This window comes from Sus scrofa, chromosome 7 (assembly GCF_000003025.6).
Source record: "Sus scrofa isolate TJ Tabasco breed Duroc chromosome 7, Sscrofa11.1, whole genome shotgun sequence".
Lineage (NCBI taxonomy): Eukaryota > Metazoa > Chordata > Mammalia > Artiodactyla > Suidae > Sus > Sus scrofa.
This window is the reverse complement of record NC_010449.5, coordinates 55,265,238-55,278,807: the sequence shown is the minus strand read 5'-3', so window position 1 is coordinate 55,278,807 and position 13,570 is coordinate 55,265,238. Positions and strand designations below refer to the sequence as shown.

Genomic DNA, 13,570 nt, shown 5'->3' with positions numbered 1-13,570 from the left:
ATATTCTTGCCTCCTTTGTCATAGATTAGTTGGCTGTAGGTGCGTGGGTTTACTTCTAGGCTTTCTATCCTGTTCCATTGACCTGTTTCAGTCCTTGTGCCAGTACCATACTCTTTTGATTACTGTAGCTCTGTGGTATAGTCTGAAGTCAGGGAGTGTGACTCCTCCAGTTCTGTTCTTCTTAATATTGCTTTAATTATTTGGCATCTTTTGTGTTTCTATACAAATATTAAAATTATTTGTTCTAGTTCTATGAAAAATGCCATTAGTGTTTTGATAGGGATTGCACTGAATCTGTAGATTGCCTTGGGTAGTGTGATCATTTTTTCTACATTTTTAATGTATTTATTTTAATATCAACCTGTGGGTTATAAAAATTTCAAACACACATGAAGGCAGAAAATAGTATAATGTGGAATTCTCATTGTGGCTCAGAGGTAACAAACCTGACCAGTAACCATGAGGATGTGGGTTCAATTCCTGGCCTCACTCAGTGGGTTAAGTATCTGACATTGCTGTGAGCTATGGTGTAGGTTGCAGATGCAGCTTGGATCCTGGGTTGCTGTGGCAGTGGTAGGCAGCTGTAGCTCCCATTTGAGCCCTAGCTGGGAACTTCCATATGCAGCAGATGCGGCCCTTTAAAAGAAAAAAAAAAGAGTTCCCGTCGTGGCACAGTGGAAACGAATCTGACTAGGAATGATGAGGTTGCCGGTTCAACTCCTGGCCTTGCTCAGAGGGTTAACAATCCAGTGTTGCCGTGAGCTGTGGTGTAGGTCACAGACGTGACTCGGTTCTGGCATTGTTGTGACTGTGGTATAGGTCGGTAGCTGTAGCTCTGATTAGACCCCTAACCTGGAAACCTCCAGATACTGCAGGTCAGCCCTAAAAAGACAAAACAAACAAACAAACAAAATATATATATCTATGGCAAATGTTGTTTTATTACCTCCCAACTTCATTAAATATTTTTATTTAATCACACCTAAAAGATTAACAATAATTCCTCTTTTATTAACGTATAGTTGATTTACGTTAATTTCTGCAGTATAGCAAAGTGATTCAGTTATACATATATACATTCACTTTTTATATTCTTTGCCATTATGGTTTATCATAGGACATTGAATATAGTTCTCTGTGCTATACAGTAGGACTTTGTTGTTTATCCCCTATAACTTATTAATTCGTCTGTTTTCAGTTTTCTTCAGTTGTCTTATAAATATCTTTCCACAATTGATTTATTCAAATAAGGATTCAAATGAAGTCCACATATTGTATTTAGTTAATTTGTCAATTTATCTCTTAAGTCTCTCTTAATTTATAGCTGTTAACCCATTTGTTTTTCTTTTTGCCTTTTTTGTGGTTGTTGAATTATTTGGGTCCTTTGTCCTATAGAACTTTTCACTTTCTACATTAGACTGATTGCATTGTTAAACATGTCCTTGTGTCCCTTCTCTTTCCAGTAAAGTAGAAACTACATCTAGAGGTTTAATTTGACTTAGGTCCAATTAAAACAAAAGGCAAGACTGGGAGTTCCTGTGAGGCGCAGCAGAAATGAATCTGACTAGGAACCATGAGGTAGTGGATTCCATCCCTGGCCTTGATCAGTGGGTTAAGGATCCATTGTTGCCGTGAGCTATGGTGTAGGTCGAAGATGCAGCTCGGATCTGGCATTGCTGTGGCTCTGGTGTAGGCTGGTGGCCACCGCTCTGATTCGACCCCTAGCCTCAGAAGCTCCATATGCCACGAGTGCGGCCCTAAAAAGACAGCGCCACCCCCCCAAAAAAAAAGACTAATCACAGGTGTTCAGTGCTTCCCTCTGGCCTTACGTCAGAAGGCTCATTAATGATAGCTAGTTGTTCTTTCTTTTAATAATAGCCACATTATTGATCACTGAGAACAGCTGTTATCCTGGCTTGTCAGTTATAAAGTTCCCCATCAGGAGTTCCCATTGTGGCACAGTGGAAACGAATCCGACTAGGAACCATGAGGTTGCGGGTTCGATCCCTGGCCTCAATCAGTTGGTTACGGATCTGGCGCTGCCATGAGCTGTGGTGTAGGTTGCAGACACGGTTCCGATCTGGCATTGCCGTGGCTGCAGCCGTGGTATAGGCCGGCAGCTGTAGCTCTGATTTGACCCCTAGCCTGGGAACCTCCATATGTCGAGGGTGTGGCCCTAAAAAGACAAAAAAATAAAAAATAAATAAATAAAGTTCCCCATCAACCATTGAAGGCCATTACCTATACCATTACTCTAGAAATAGGCTACCAAATTGAGATATCCCAATTATATCATTCCTTCTGCATTTGTTAGAATTTTTCTATAAAGAAAATCCTTCTCTTTTTCCACCATCAACTATTTGATTACCCTGAAATACAGCTGATACTGAAAAGTCAAGATAAATGCTTGATGCTTTCCCTAATCAGTTTTCAGAGTATTGAGTTTGTACCCTAGCAGCTTCCAAAGGCAATGAATTTCAAAACAGTTATAGGCACAGATATTAAACGTACAACTTGGTGAGTTTGGACAGATGTATACATTTGTGTAACTGATACACAGTCAAGGTATAGGACCTTACCATCACCCCAGAAAGTTCCCTAGTGCTCCATCTTAGTCAATTATACCTCTATAGGCCACCAGCATTCTGCTCTTCCTCACCAGCACAGCTTAGTTTCCCTCATTCTTAAATGTCATGTAATTAGAATCATACAGGGCCTGTAACATCAGCGACCTCTGCATCCTTTCTCCTTCAACAATGCCACACGCCATGGGTCCCTCCATCTCCTACACAGCAAAGGCACGTCCTGGGGTTACTCTTTATGGAAGTCTGCTGCCCAAATACATCCTCCTTGATGTCCTTACTGTCAGTGAAAACTTAACTCTTACTTGAAGGAATCATCTAACTGTTCCCTAAACCTTTGTTGCCATGACCTCTTTGTCCCACCAGCAGGTGACACTCCTTGAGCGAATGGTGCAGGCGTGGGCAGCACAGAGAGCAGTGGGTGGCTGGGCCTCTGCCTCCTTGCTCAGGGTTGTGGTCATGGTGATAGGGGCTGCCGTGACAGCTGCGGCTCCTCCTGGGGTGTGAGGGTCACTAGACAGGGGAATGGTGGGCTTTCTCAAGTTCTCTGGGGTCTGCTCTCTGGCCCTGATACCGATCGAATTCTAATAGCATCTTTTGATGAGTAGAAGTTTTTTAGCAGCTTTATGAGGGATGTGATAACATAATTAACTGTGCATGTTTAAGTGTACAGTTTGGGAGTTCTCTTGCGGCCCAACTGGTTAAGGATCTGGCGTTGTCACTGCAGCAGCCCAGATCACTGCTGTGGTACAGGTTGGATCCCCAGGGTTGGGAACTTCCGCATGTCTCATAGGCACACCTCCAGTGCCCCCCCCCCAAAGTGTACCATTTGATTAATTTAGACATATGTATACCCCTTGAAATGAGCAGTAGTTTCCATCAAAATAGTGGACACATCGATCACCCCCAAAACTTTTCTCCTGCCCCTTTGTAAGCCTCCCCGCCACCCCTCTCTCAACCCACTCCAGGCAAAAACTGGTGTTTCCTGTCACTAGATATTCCTTTTTATGACTTTTTCCACTCAGCATTATTCTGAGACTTATCCATGTTGTTATGTGCATCTTTTTTGACTGCTGAGCAGTATGTACCATGACTTGCTTATCCATTCTTATGTTGATGGATATCAGGTGGTTTCTGGGTTTTGGCTGTAACAAATAGAGCTGCTAGGAACATTCAGGTACACGTCTTTGTATGGAGATATGCTTTCATTTCTCTTGGGTAAATTACTAGGAATGGAATGGCCATATCATACAGCAAGTGGATGTTTAACTTTTTAATTTTTATTTTTTTGGCCATGCCTGCGGCATGCAAAAGTTCTAGGGCCAGGGACTGAACCCACAGCAGTGACTGGAGCCACACCAGATCCTTAACCTGCTGAGCCACTGGAGAATTCCTTGACTCAAAAAACAAAAAACAAACAACAACCAAAAAAACTTGCCAAAGTGGTTGTAGTGCCATGCTTCACCAGCAGGAGTGTACAAGAGTTCCAGATGCTCCATATCTCTGCCAACACTTGGTATGTTCAGTCTTTTTGGTTTTCGGTATTCAAACACACGTGCAATGATAGCTTGTGATTTCAATTTGCATTTCCCTAATGACTAATGGTGGTGAACATCTTATTTATCTTCCATATATATTCTTTGGTGAATTGTCCTTTTTTTTTTTTTTTTTTTTTTTCCAAAATCTTGACTCGTTCTTAAATATTGGGTTGTTTTCTTAGTTTTGAGTTTTGAGTTTGGGGAGTTCTTTATAACTTCTGGATACAAATCCTTTATCACAGATGTTATTTGCAAGTATTTGCTCCCAGTCTATGGCTTGCCTTGTTATTCTTTTAACAGTGTCTTTTGCAGAAGAGAAGTTTTTAATTTTGATGAAGTCTAATATATCAGTTTTATTCTTGTTATGGACTGCGTTTTGGGTGTTATAGTTTAAAAAAATCCTTGCCTACCCCAAGGTCACAAAGACTTTCTCCTATGTTTTCTTCTAGAAGTTTTATTTTATTTATTTATTTATCTATTTTTGTCTTTTTAGAGCCACACCCATGGCATATGGAGGTTCCCAGGCTAGGGGTCTAATTGCAGCTGTAGCTGCCGGCCTACACCACAGCCGCAGCAACGCCAGATCTGAGCTGCGTCTGCAACCTACACCACAGCTCATGGCAACACTGGATCCTTAACTCACTGAGCGAGGCCAGGGATCCAACACGCAATCTCATGGTTCCTAGTCAGATCCATTTCTGCTGTGCCACGACGGGAACTCCCTAGAAGTTTTATAATTTTAGATTTTTCGTAGAGATATATGATTCATTTTAGGTTGATTTTTGTATATGGTGTGCAGAATGAGAAGTTTCTAATTTTGATAAGTCCAATTTCAGTGTTTTTTTTCTTTTATGTTTAGTGCTTTTTATGTCCTAAGAAATCTCTGCCCCAAGTTTAGAAAAATATTTTCCTCAAGAAGGATAATGTTTTTAGCCTTTACATTTAGGCCTATAATCCATCTCAAATTAATTTTTATATATAGTATGAAATAGGGCTGAGATGCATCCCCCCATTTGTTTATCTAGCATTCCAGCATTATTTGTTGAAAATACTCTTTCCCCACTGAATTTCTTTGATACTCATCAATAACATTTTTTTACAAAACAAACTCCGATTAAAAATATACTCTGAGCAATACCTTCCTTTTTTGGATTCACTAATTCAAAAAACACTTTCTAAGAACCTATAGTACATAGGCAATGTATTAAGAACCAGAAAAACACAGGTGAGTAAGGCATGTCTCCTGCCCTGGAGGAACTTACATCCAGGAAAAGAAGCAGTCATACAAACAGCTAAGTACAGAAAGTGGAGAAAACTGTGATAGCAATTCTGTCCTACATGCTGGTGGCACAGAGAACGAAGAGATTAGCTCCTCTTGGGTCAATCAGGGAAAGTATCTTAGAGGAGATATCTGAGCTGGGTTTTGGTTTTTTGCTTTTTAGGGCCACATGTGTGGCATATGGAAGTTCCCAGGCTAAGGGTCAAATTGGAGCTGCAGCTGCCTGCCTACACCGCAGCCACAGCAACTCAGGATCTAAGCCACATCTGTGACCTACACCACAGCTCACCACAGCGCCGGATCTCCGACCCACTGAGTGAAGTCAGGGATTGAACCTGCATCCTCAGGGATACTATCCAGGTTCATTACCACTGAGCTACAACAGGAACTCCCTGAGCTAGTTTTAAAGAATGAGAGACATTTAAGGGGCACACATAGTAAGTAGGGAGACAAGGAAGAGCATTCTAGGCAGAGGGAACAGCACAGACAAAGGAACTGGATGTGAGGCGCAGCCGAAAATTCAGGGACTTGTGAGTAGTTATTAGATATGTTGGTCTGGTACTCAATCTGGAGCTCCTTGGTAATTTTCTTCTGTTGACAACAAGATAAGTAAATCCAAGGCATCCAGCATGTACCCTCTGATACTGAGGGATCTTTTAATTGGCTATTTGGAGAAGGCTTTCGGGCCAGGGAGGTCTCTGTTTCTCTTTACTCTAGAATGGTTGTCATTGATCTCCATGTCGAAATGAACATGATTTACTACAGTTTGGGCCCAGCTATAGATAAAAGAACAGGAGCTTACCACTTCATTGATGGCTTTGATGAGATAAAGACCATCCTTATAAAAATAAAACAGTCTAATGATACCTGAAACAGAAAAATAAGTAAGAATGAAGACCGACAGTTGAGCTAAAGAAAAACTGGAATTTTTTTTTTTTCTTTTTAGGGCCACACCCGCAGCATATGGAGATTCCCCAGGCTAGGGGTCCAATCAGAGCTACAGCTGCAGCCTATACCACAGCCACAGCAATGTGGGAGCCAAGCCATGTTTTCGACCTACACCACAGTTCACAGCAACACCAGGTCCTTAATCCACTAAGCGAGGCCAGGGATAGAACCTGACACCTCATGGTTCCCAGTCAGATTTGTTTCCTCTGTGCCACAATGGCAACTCCAAAAACTGGAATTTTATATTTGACTTTCTGAAATACCATTCTAAGTTCATGCAATGTTAGGCTTCTTCCCTGGCCCCTCCACTGCCCAGGAGCACCTTGTTCTCCTTGTTTCTACCTCTTACTTGAAATGTTCAAATTATTCTCCCTCCCCAGTCCTCTCTGTCCACCCCGGCCCCACCTCTTCTAGAATCCTCATGTAAGCACTTTGGCCACACCAATCTCCATGACTTCTATCCACCTGCTTTAGCATCTCCTCCAGCAGCATTTCCCATTGTTTGCCAGCTGCTTCCTGAGTCTTTTATTCCTCCTGCAAATGTACAGATTCTCAAGGGAAAGGATCATATCTTACTCTTCTATGTGCCTCATCTCTCAAACCCCAAAAAGCTCCTTATGCGGTTATTTTTTTTTTATTCAATAAGTAATCTGTTTGTTTGATTTTTTTTTTTTTTTTTTTTCAGGCCTGCACCCTCAGCATATGGAAGTTCCAGGGCTAGGGGTCAAATCGGAGCTACAGCTGCTGGCCTACGCCACAGCCACAGCCACTTGGGATCTGAGCGGCATCTATGACCTACACCATAGTTCACAGCAATGCTGGATCTTTAACCCACTGAGCGAGCCAGGGATTGAACCAGCATTCTCATAGATACTACTTTCCACTGCGCCACAACCAGAACTCCTCAATAAGTAATTCTGTCATTCTAATTCCCATCTAACCTAAGGGCTCCAGTATATGATCATCACCCACCATGATTTCTTGCCTCTTTCTTGGGGTGCCTCCCAGACACTCATAACCTGCCCCTAAAGCCATAATACAGACCTTGTAGGGGCATTTGGCCCACTGTGGGTACAAGTCTAACTCAACCCAATAAACATTCATGGTATATCTGCTCCAGGACCATGAATGTGCTGGGACAACCAAGACAATTTCTGCTCTCAAATTCATCACAAAACTCAAACAGATATGTAACCAACTAGATATAATGCAGGGTGATAAGTGCAAATCTATCTTTTTTTAATGTTATTATCTTTTATTTATTTATTTATTTTGCTTTTTTGGGGGGTGGGCCACAGCAGAGGCATGTGGAGGTTCCCAGGCTAGGGGTCCAATCAGAGCTACAGCTGCTGGCCCATGCTATGCGAGATCTGAGCTGTGTCTGTGGCCTATACCACAGCTCACGGCAACAGTGGATCCTTAACCCACTGAGCAAGGCCAGGGATTGAACCCGCAATCTCATGGTTCCTAGTCGGATTCGTTTCCACTGTGCCACGACGGGAACTCCTTCTTTTCATTTTAACAGCCCCCGCCTTGGTTCAGACTTTGGTAATTCCTACCCTCATCAGATGCACTAGCTCTTCCTGGTCTCTCAACCTCTCCTTTTTACTTTTTCAAACACTATCAGGGTGTTCTTCCTAAAATGCCAACTGGAGGAGCCACTCTCCTGCAGAAACAGGATCCAGGAATGGTCCATAGTTCTCTATACTGTGGTCCTCAGGCCTGGCTCATCCTTAGGCCAAGAGAAAATAAAGCAACTCTGGCTTATCTGAGCAGCTGGATTGCTAAGTGCCAGAAAGGGTGTGGCCTCCAGGGCCATACTGCCTGCTGCAAATCCTGCCTGTGTCCCTTATTTCCTGCGTGGGCTCGAGTAAGTTATTTAACTTCCATGCCTCGGTTGTCTAGTCTTCTGAAAAACACTCTATTTACCTCCAGGGGCTGTCGTGAGGGTTAAATGGGATGTGAATTGTTAGAACAGTGCCTGGCACACCAGACTGTCCTGCAGATATTAGTTAATACTGTGTGGCCATGGAGGACTCTCCATGTCTGGCGCCTCCCATGCCTGGAAAGGAGATTAAATTGAACACCAGTCTACCGATATCTGCAAACTAGGCTAAAAAGGAAGATGAGGGACAAATACCCATTTCATCCACAGGAGCAATGAGTATTTCACTTCCCAGATCTGTGGCCCAGATGGACGTGACATCAACCTTAAGTTTCTCCCAAGCATAGACTCGTTTAGCATTATACAGACTGTAGATGGAGAATCCTTTGGTTCCTCCAATAAACACATAGTCTTGGGAAAGAGCCATGCAGTGTGGCATTTTGTTGAGCTGAGAAAAGAAAAACAAAGAAAAAAAAAAAGAAAGAAATGGCTTTCAGTTATCACCATCTGCAAGTAATATGAGCTAACTTTGCAAAGAGGGATGTAAATCCTTTGTACTTACGGTATCATGCCTAAACACAGTGCCCATCTAATTGTCTTGCTCAAGCATCAAGAAAGTCAGAGCATTCCACTTTTAGGGGAACAGGGCCAGAGAAAGCAAAGAGATTGAGAATAAAGTGCTCAATCCCAACATGAAGTATGGTTGTGGGCCCTGTGCTGAGTGGACCAGTGACCCCATTCTCTGTGTTTTATTCATCTAGAACCCTGCAGAAAGAACAATGGCTGATGCCCTGGCAGATTCCCAACAATCCAGCAAGAGAGTGATTATTATACTCAGGAAGATTTTAAAATAACAATAGGATGTAAAAGATAAAACTGTATAATTTTTTTTTTCTTTTCAGGGCTACATGTGTGGCATATAGAGGTTCCCAGGCTAGGGGTTGAATCAGAGCTGCAGCTGCCGGCCACAGCCACAGCCATGGCAACACGGGATCTGAGCTGTGTCTGCAACCTACACCACAGCTCACAACAATGCTGGATCCCAGACCCACTGAGGGAGGCCAGGGATCAAACCTGCATCCTCTTGGATACCAGATTTGTTTCCGCCACATCACAACAGGAACTCCCATAACTGTATACTCTTTAATGAACCAGAACAACCACCTCAGGCATTTACTAAATCTATTTTAATCAGCATCAGCAGGCCCATCATCTTTCAACTATGCACCTGTCTTACTGAGTGAGGGTTCCTGGTAGGAGTCCTTCCCTAGATCAGATGCTTTCATGCATCAACACTCAACTGAGAAACAAGGGCTCTTGGTCAGCTGCTCCATACCTTGCTCTCCATCAGTGGAGGGTAGATGGTGGGCTGGATCCGGCTGAGCTCAGCTTTCCTCGATTTGTCCCTCTCCTCAATAATTTCCCATGAACAGTCAAACAGATAGTTCACCAGCTTGTTGATCATTCGATAAGGCTGAGGTAAGGAATCCAGCTCTTGATCTGGACCCTTGAAGATGTAATCCTCTTCATCATCCTTAGACCAGTCCTCCTCTGTGGGGGAGGGTACCTTCAGGGTCCCCTTTCGTGTAAAAATGGGCAGCTTCATCTTCTGGGTTCGACTTCCTTTGGGAGCTGTCATGGCAGAAGGTGGTGCTGGAAACATCAGTGAAACTCGGAAAGGCTAATGAAGGAAGCAAGCCAAGGTACTCTGAGAAAAAGGATAAGTTACAAAGGACAGCTATTTTCTCCTTGGCACAAGAGTCTGTGGGAGCTATTTATTCTAGAGACTGATACCTTCCTTATTTATCACATGATTGTTAGCACATTGTCAAGAGATGCTCTTCATGTTACTAAGGCTATCTGCTGAGATAGGTACTGACTGCTTACATCTTCAAGGCCAGCCCAGGATGACGTGTGCTATGAGGGAAGGAAAGAAATTTGGCATCCTTACTGCCTTTCTTCACTTCCCGATGAGAGAGTGGCTGTCTTTCTGGACCAAAGAGGATATGCCTTTTCTCCTACAACTTATGCTTTCTCCTGGCTCTTGCATCTCTGCAAACGGTTGTGCTCAAGCCAGCTGGGTTAGGAGCCATGACTTTTGCACTTCCTTTTCCCTCACCTCCAATTAGATGTAGCTCAAGTACGGAGTACCCATCCTGGCTCAGAGATTAATGAACCCAACTAGTATCCACGAGGACCAGGGTTCAATCCCTGGCCTCAGTGGGTGAAGGATGTGGCATTGCCGTGAGCTCTGATGTAGGTTGCAGATGCGGCTCGGATCCCTCGTTGCGTGGCTGTGGCACAGTTGTGGCTCTGATTCAACTCCTAGCCTGTGAAGTTCTGTATGCCAAAGGTGTGGCCCTAAAAAAAAAAAAAATAATAAGGTGTAGCTCAAGTACTTCCAACTCTCACTGTTGAATTTGTTCCTTCCTTTCTAGTCCCGCTGCTGCCATCCAGGGGCTCTATAGGCACAGTGCCCAGAGCCTATGAGATTTTTCAAGAAATGTTTGAGACTCGAAAAAAATATTGAGTAAAAAAAAAAACCCAAATCAACTTATTGGCTCCACTCTGAGTGTGCATAATGTTTAAGACTTTCAGGAGTTCCCTTGTGGCACAGTGGGCTAAGGATCTCATGTTGTCACTGCAGCGGTTTGGGTTGCTGCTGTGGCATGGGTTTGATCCCTGGCCCAGGAACCTCTGCATGTTGCAGGCATGGCAAAAAAAAAAAAAAAAAAAAAAAAGGCTTTCAAATGTTACAGTTTTAAAAAGGCATTTAATGTGGAACACAGGGTAGATTTTAAGATGCTTAATAGGTAGTGGAGTAGGGTCTTGCACTGTCAGAGTGTCTTGGATCCATGGAAGTCATATAAAGGCTCTGCTCCCACCATCTTCTCTTACCCACTGGAGCACATCTGTGATGTTTCCAGTGCAAAGGTGAGTCTGGGTCTGAGAGGAAAGAACCGCCTGAATAATCATGGGAACAGCAAGCTGAACTCACCAAAGGCTGGGAATAACAACCGTTTCCATTAGTGAGAATGGGAAAAGCTCCTAATTCACAAACACTGGCTAGAGTACTCAGAAGAGTCTAGCCAAGTAGTGGGAAAAATTAACCCTGGAATAAACACTGTACTGGTATTACCCATCAAATCTTAGAAGTCAGAAGGTCAAACTTACTTAGTAACTTAACTATATACCAAGACAAAGCTGGAGAAGACTTATAGGAATACAAATATGCAACCTAGGCTCCCTAACACAGGGTACCCTTACTGAGTTTGCGATTAATTTTTCTGTCTGAAACTTTATTCCCTTTTATGTCTCCTCTGAACTCAAGCCTGTGCTGATTAAACACTAATCACCCAGAATCAGATGACTAAGACCGCAGTAGTTGATAACATCATAAGTACTAAACTTAGACATGTAGACATCATCCTTAAAGTACACACTCTGGTTGTTTCTTCAGGGCAGGATGAGCTCGCAGACCCCCAAGCCATGGACCACCTGACCAGAGGATTGTAAATCAGAGACATCCTGATTCCCGAAACTGTGATTAAGACATGTCACAGAAATGTCACAAGATGATGATTAATGCCAGTTTCTTTGTTCTCCTTTAAAATACCCCTAACCCAAAGAACAAGACAGAGTAGTTCTGAGATTTTCCTCCCATTCCCTTGCTTGGTGGTTCTGCAATAAACACTTACTATGCTGCAAACACCTGCTGTCAGAGTTTGGCTTTCTGCACCTTGGGCACAACAGCCCTTGCTCAGTTACAAAGAGATCAAGCATCCAATGAAGTAAAATTCACAATGCCTAAGATCCAATAAAAACAAATTACCTGGCATGCAGAGAAGCAGGAAACCACAAGCCATAATACAGAGAAAACTCAGTCACTTGAAGCTGAGTCATAATTAACAGATATTAGACTCAGCAGGCCAAAAACCAAGAGGAAATGCTGTATATGATAAGTAAAGATGTGGAAATATTTAAAAACACACAACTGAACTTTTAGGGATGAAAACTACAATGTCTCAGATGAAAAAATGCAATGAATTCGATTCATAAAAAGATTTCAAAACAAGACAAATTAAATGTGCCAAAGAAAAGATTTGTGCACTTAAAAACACAGCAACAGAAATAAAATGAAACAAAGAGAAAAAAAAAGAAAAAAAATAAAAGAGTGACATGTGGTATAATCTGAAGTAGCCTAGTATAAGTGTGATTGAAATCCTCAAATGAGGGAAGAGATTTTTTTAAACAGTTGTAGAAATAATGGACAAAAATTTTCAAATTTTGATGAAAACTCTAAACCCACAGATTCAAGAAGAAAAACAAATCCTAAGCAAATTACGCATGAAGAAATTTATACCAAGGCACATCATAATCAAAACTAGTGATAAGATAAAGAGGAGTTCCTGTTGTGGCTCAGTGGTTAACGAATCCGACTAGGAACCATAAGGTTGTGGGTTCGATCCCTGGCCTCACTCAGTGAGTTAAGGATCTGGTGTTGCCATGAGCTGTGGTGTAGGCTGGCGGCTACAGCTCCAATTATACCCCTAGCCTGGGAATCTCCATATGCCACAGGTGGGGCCCTAAAAAGACAAAAGACAAAAAAAAAAAAAAAATGATAAAGACAAAATTTGAAATGCAGCCAGAGATAGAAAGACATTTACAGAGGAACAAAGAACAACAGATTTCCTGAAGGAAACATTGCAAGTGAGAAGGCAGTGAAGTATTAACAGAAAAAATTTGTCAATCAAGAATTCTAGGTTAAAAAACGTATCTCAATAAATGAAGGTAAAATACAGACTTATTATACATTCAAAAACTGAAAGAATTCAGCAGCAGCAGATCAGCATTATAAGAACTAATGCAAAGGGAGTTCCTGTTGTGGCTCAGAGGGTTAAGAATCCAACCAGTATCCATGAGATGAGGGTTCAATCCCTGGCCTCACTTAGTGAATTAAGGATCTGCCATGGCTGCAAGCTGCAGCATAGGTTGCAGAGGCAGCTCAGATCTGGCAATGCTGTGGCTGTGGTATAGGCTGGCAGCTGCAGTTACGATTCAATCTCTAGCCTGGGAACTTCTATATGCTGCAGATGCAGCCGTAAAAAGAAAAAAAAAGCAACAATAATGTGAAAGAAAGGCCTTCAGGCATCAGAGAGAAATGTGAATCTAAACAAAAGAATGAAAAGCACTGGATGATAGATATGTAGGTAAATATAAAAGAATTTCTCTTATTATGTAAATCTCTTTAAGAGATATTTAAAATGTTTAAACAAAAATAATAATGTAACGTGGGGTTAAGAACATATGTAGAACAACAGGGACTCAGGGTTGTCAC

The 13,570-nt window shown here is 42.3% G+C and overlaps 1 protein-coding gene and 1 long non-coding RNA gene across 6 annotated transcripts in view; one reads left to right on the top strand and one right to left on the bottom strand.

Moving 5' to 3' along the window:
- Window positions 1-12,679, top strand: part of LOC110261554 — a 54,275-nt gene extending 41,596 nt beyond the window's left edge. Inside the window, exon 3 of the long non-coding RNA XR_002345805.1 lies at window positions 11,693-12,679. This is a non-coding gene — a long non-coding RNA (uncharacterized LOC110261554). The remainder of the gene's footprint in view (window positions 1-11,692) is intronic.
- Window positions 1-13,570, bottom strand: part of WDR93 (WD repeat domain 93) — a 52,157-nt gene that overhangs the window by 37,589 nt on the left and 998 nt on the right. For 3 of the 5 annotated variants that reach the window (XM_021098964.1, XM_021098966.1, XM_021098965.1), the window contains exons 1-3: window positions 9,569-10,476; window positions 8,488-8,680; window positions 6,202-6,266 (exon numbers count right to left, since the gene is read on the bottom strand). In XM_021098964.1, coding sequence (XP_020954623.1) covers window positions 6,202-6,266; window positions 8,488-8,680; window positions 9,569-9,895 — 585 coding nt within the window. In that variant the 5' untranslated portion in view covers window positions 9,896-10,476. Of the gene's footprint in view, window positions 1-6,201; window positions 6,267-8,487; window positions 8,681-9,568; window positions 10,477-13,570 lie in introns of those variants that run through there. The other 2 variants (XM_021098963.1, XM_013997115.2) reach the window with 2 other exon arrangements.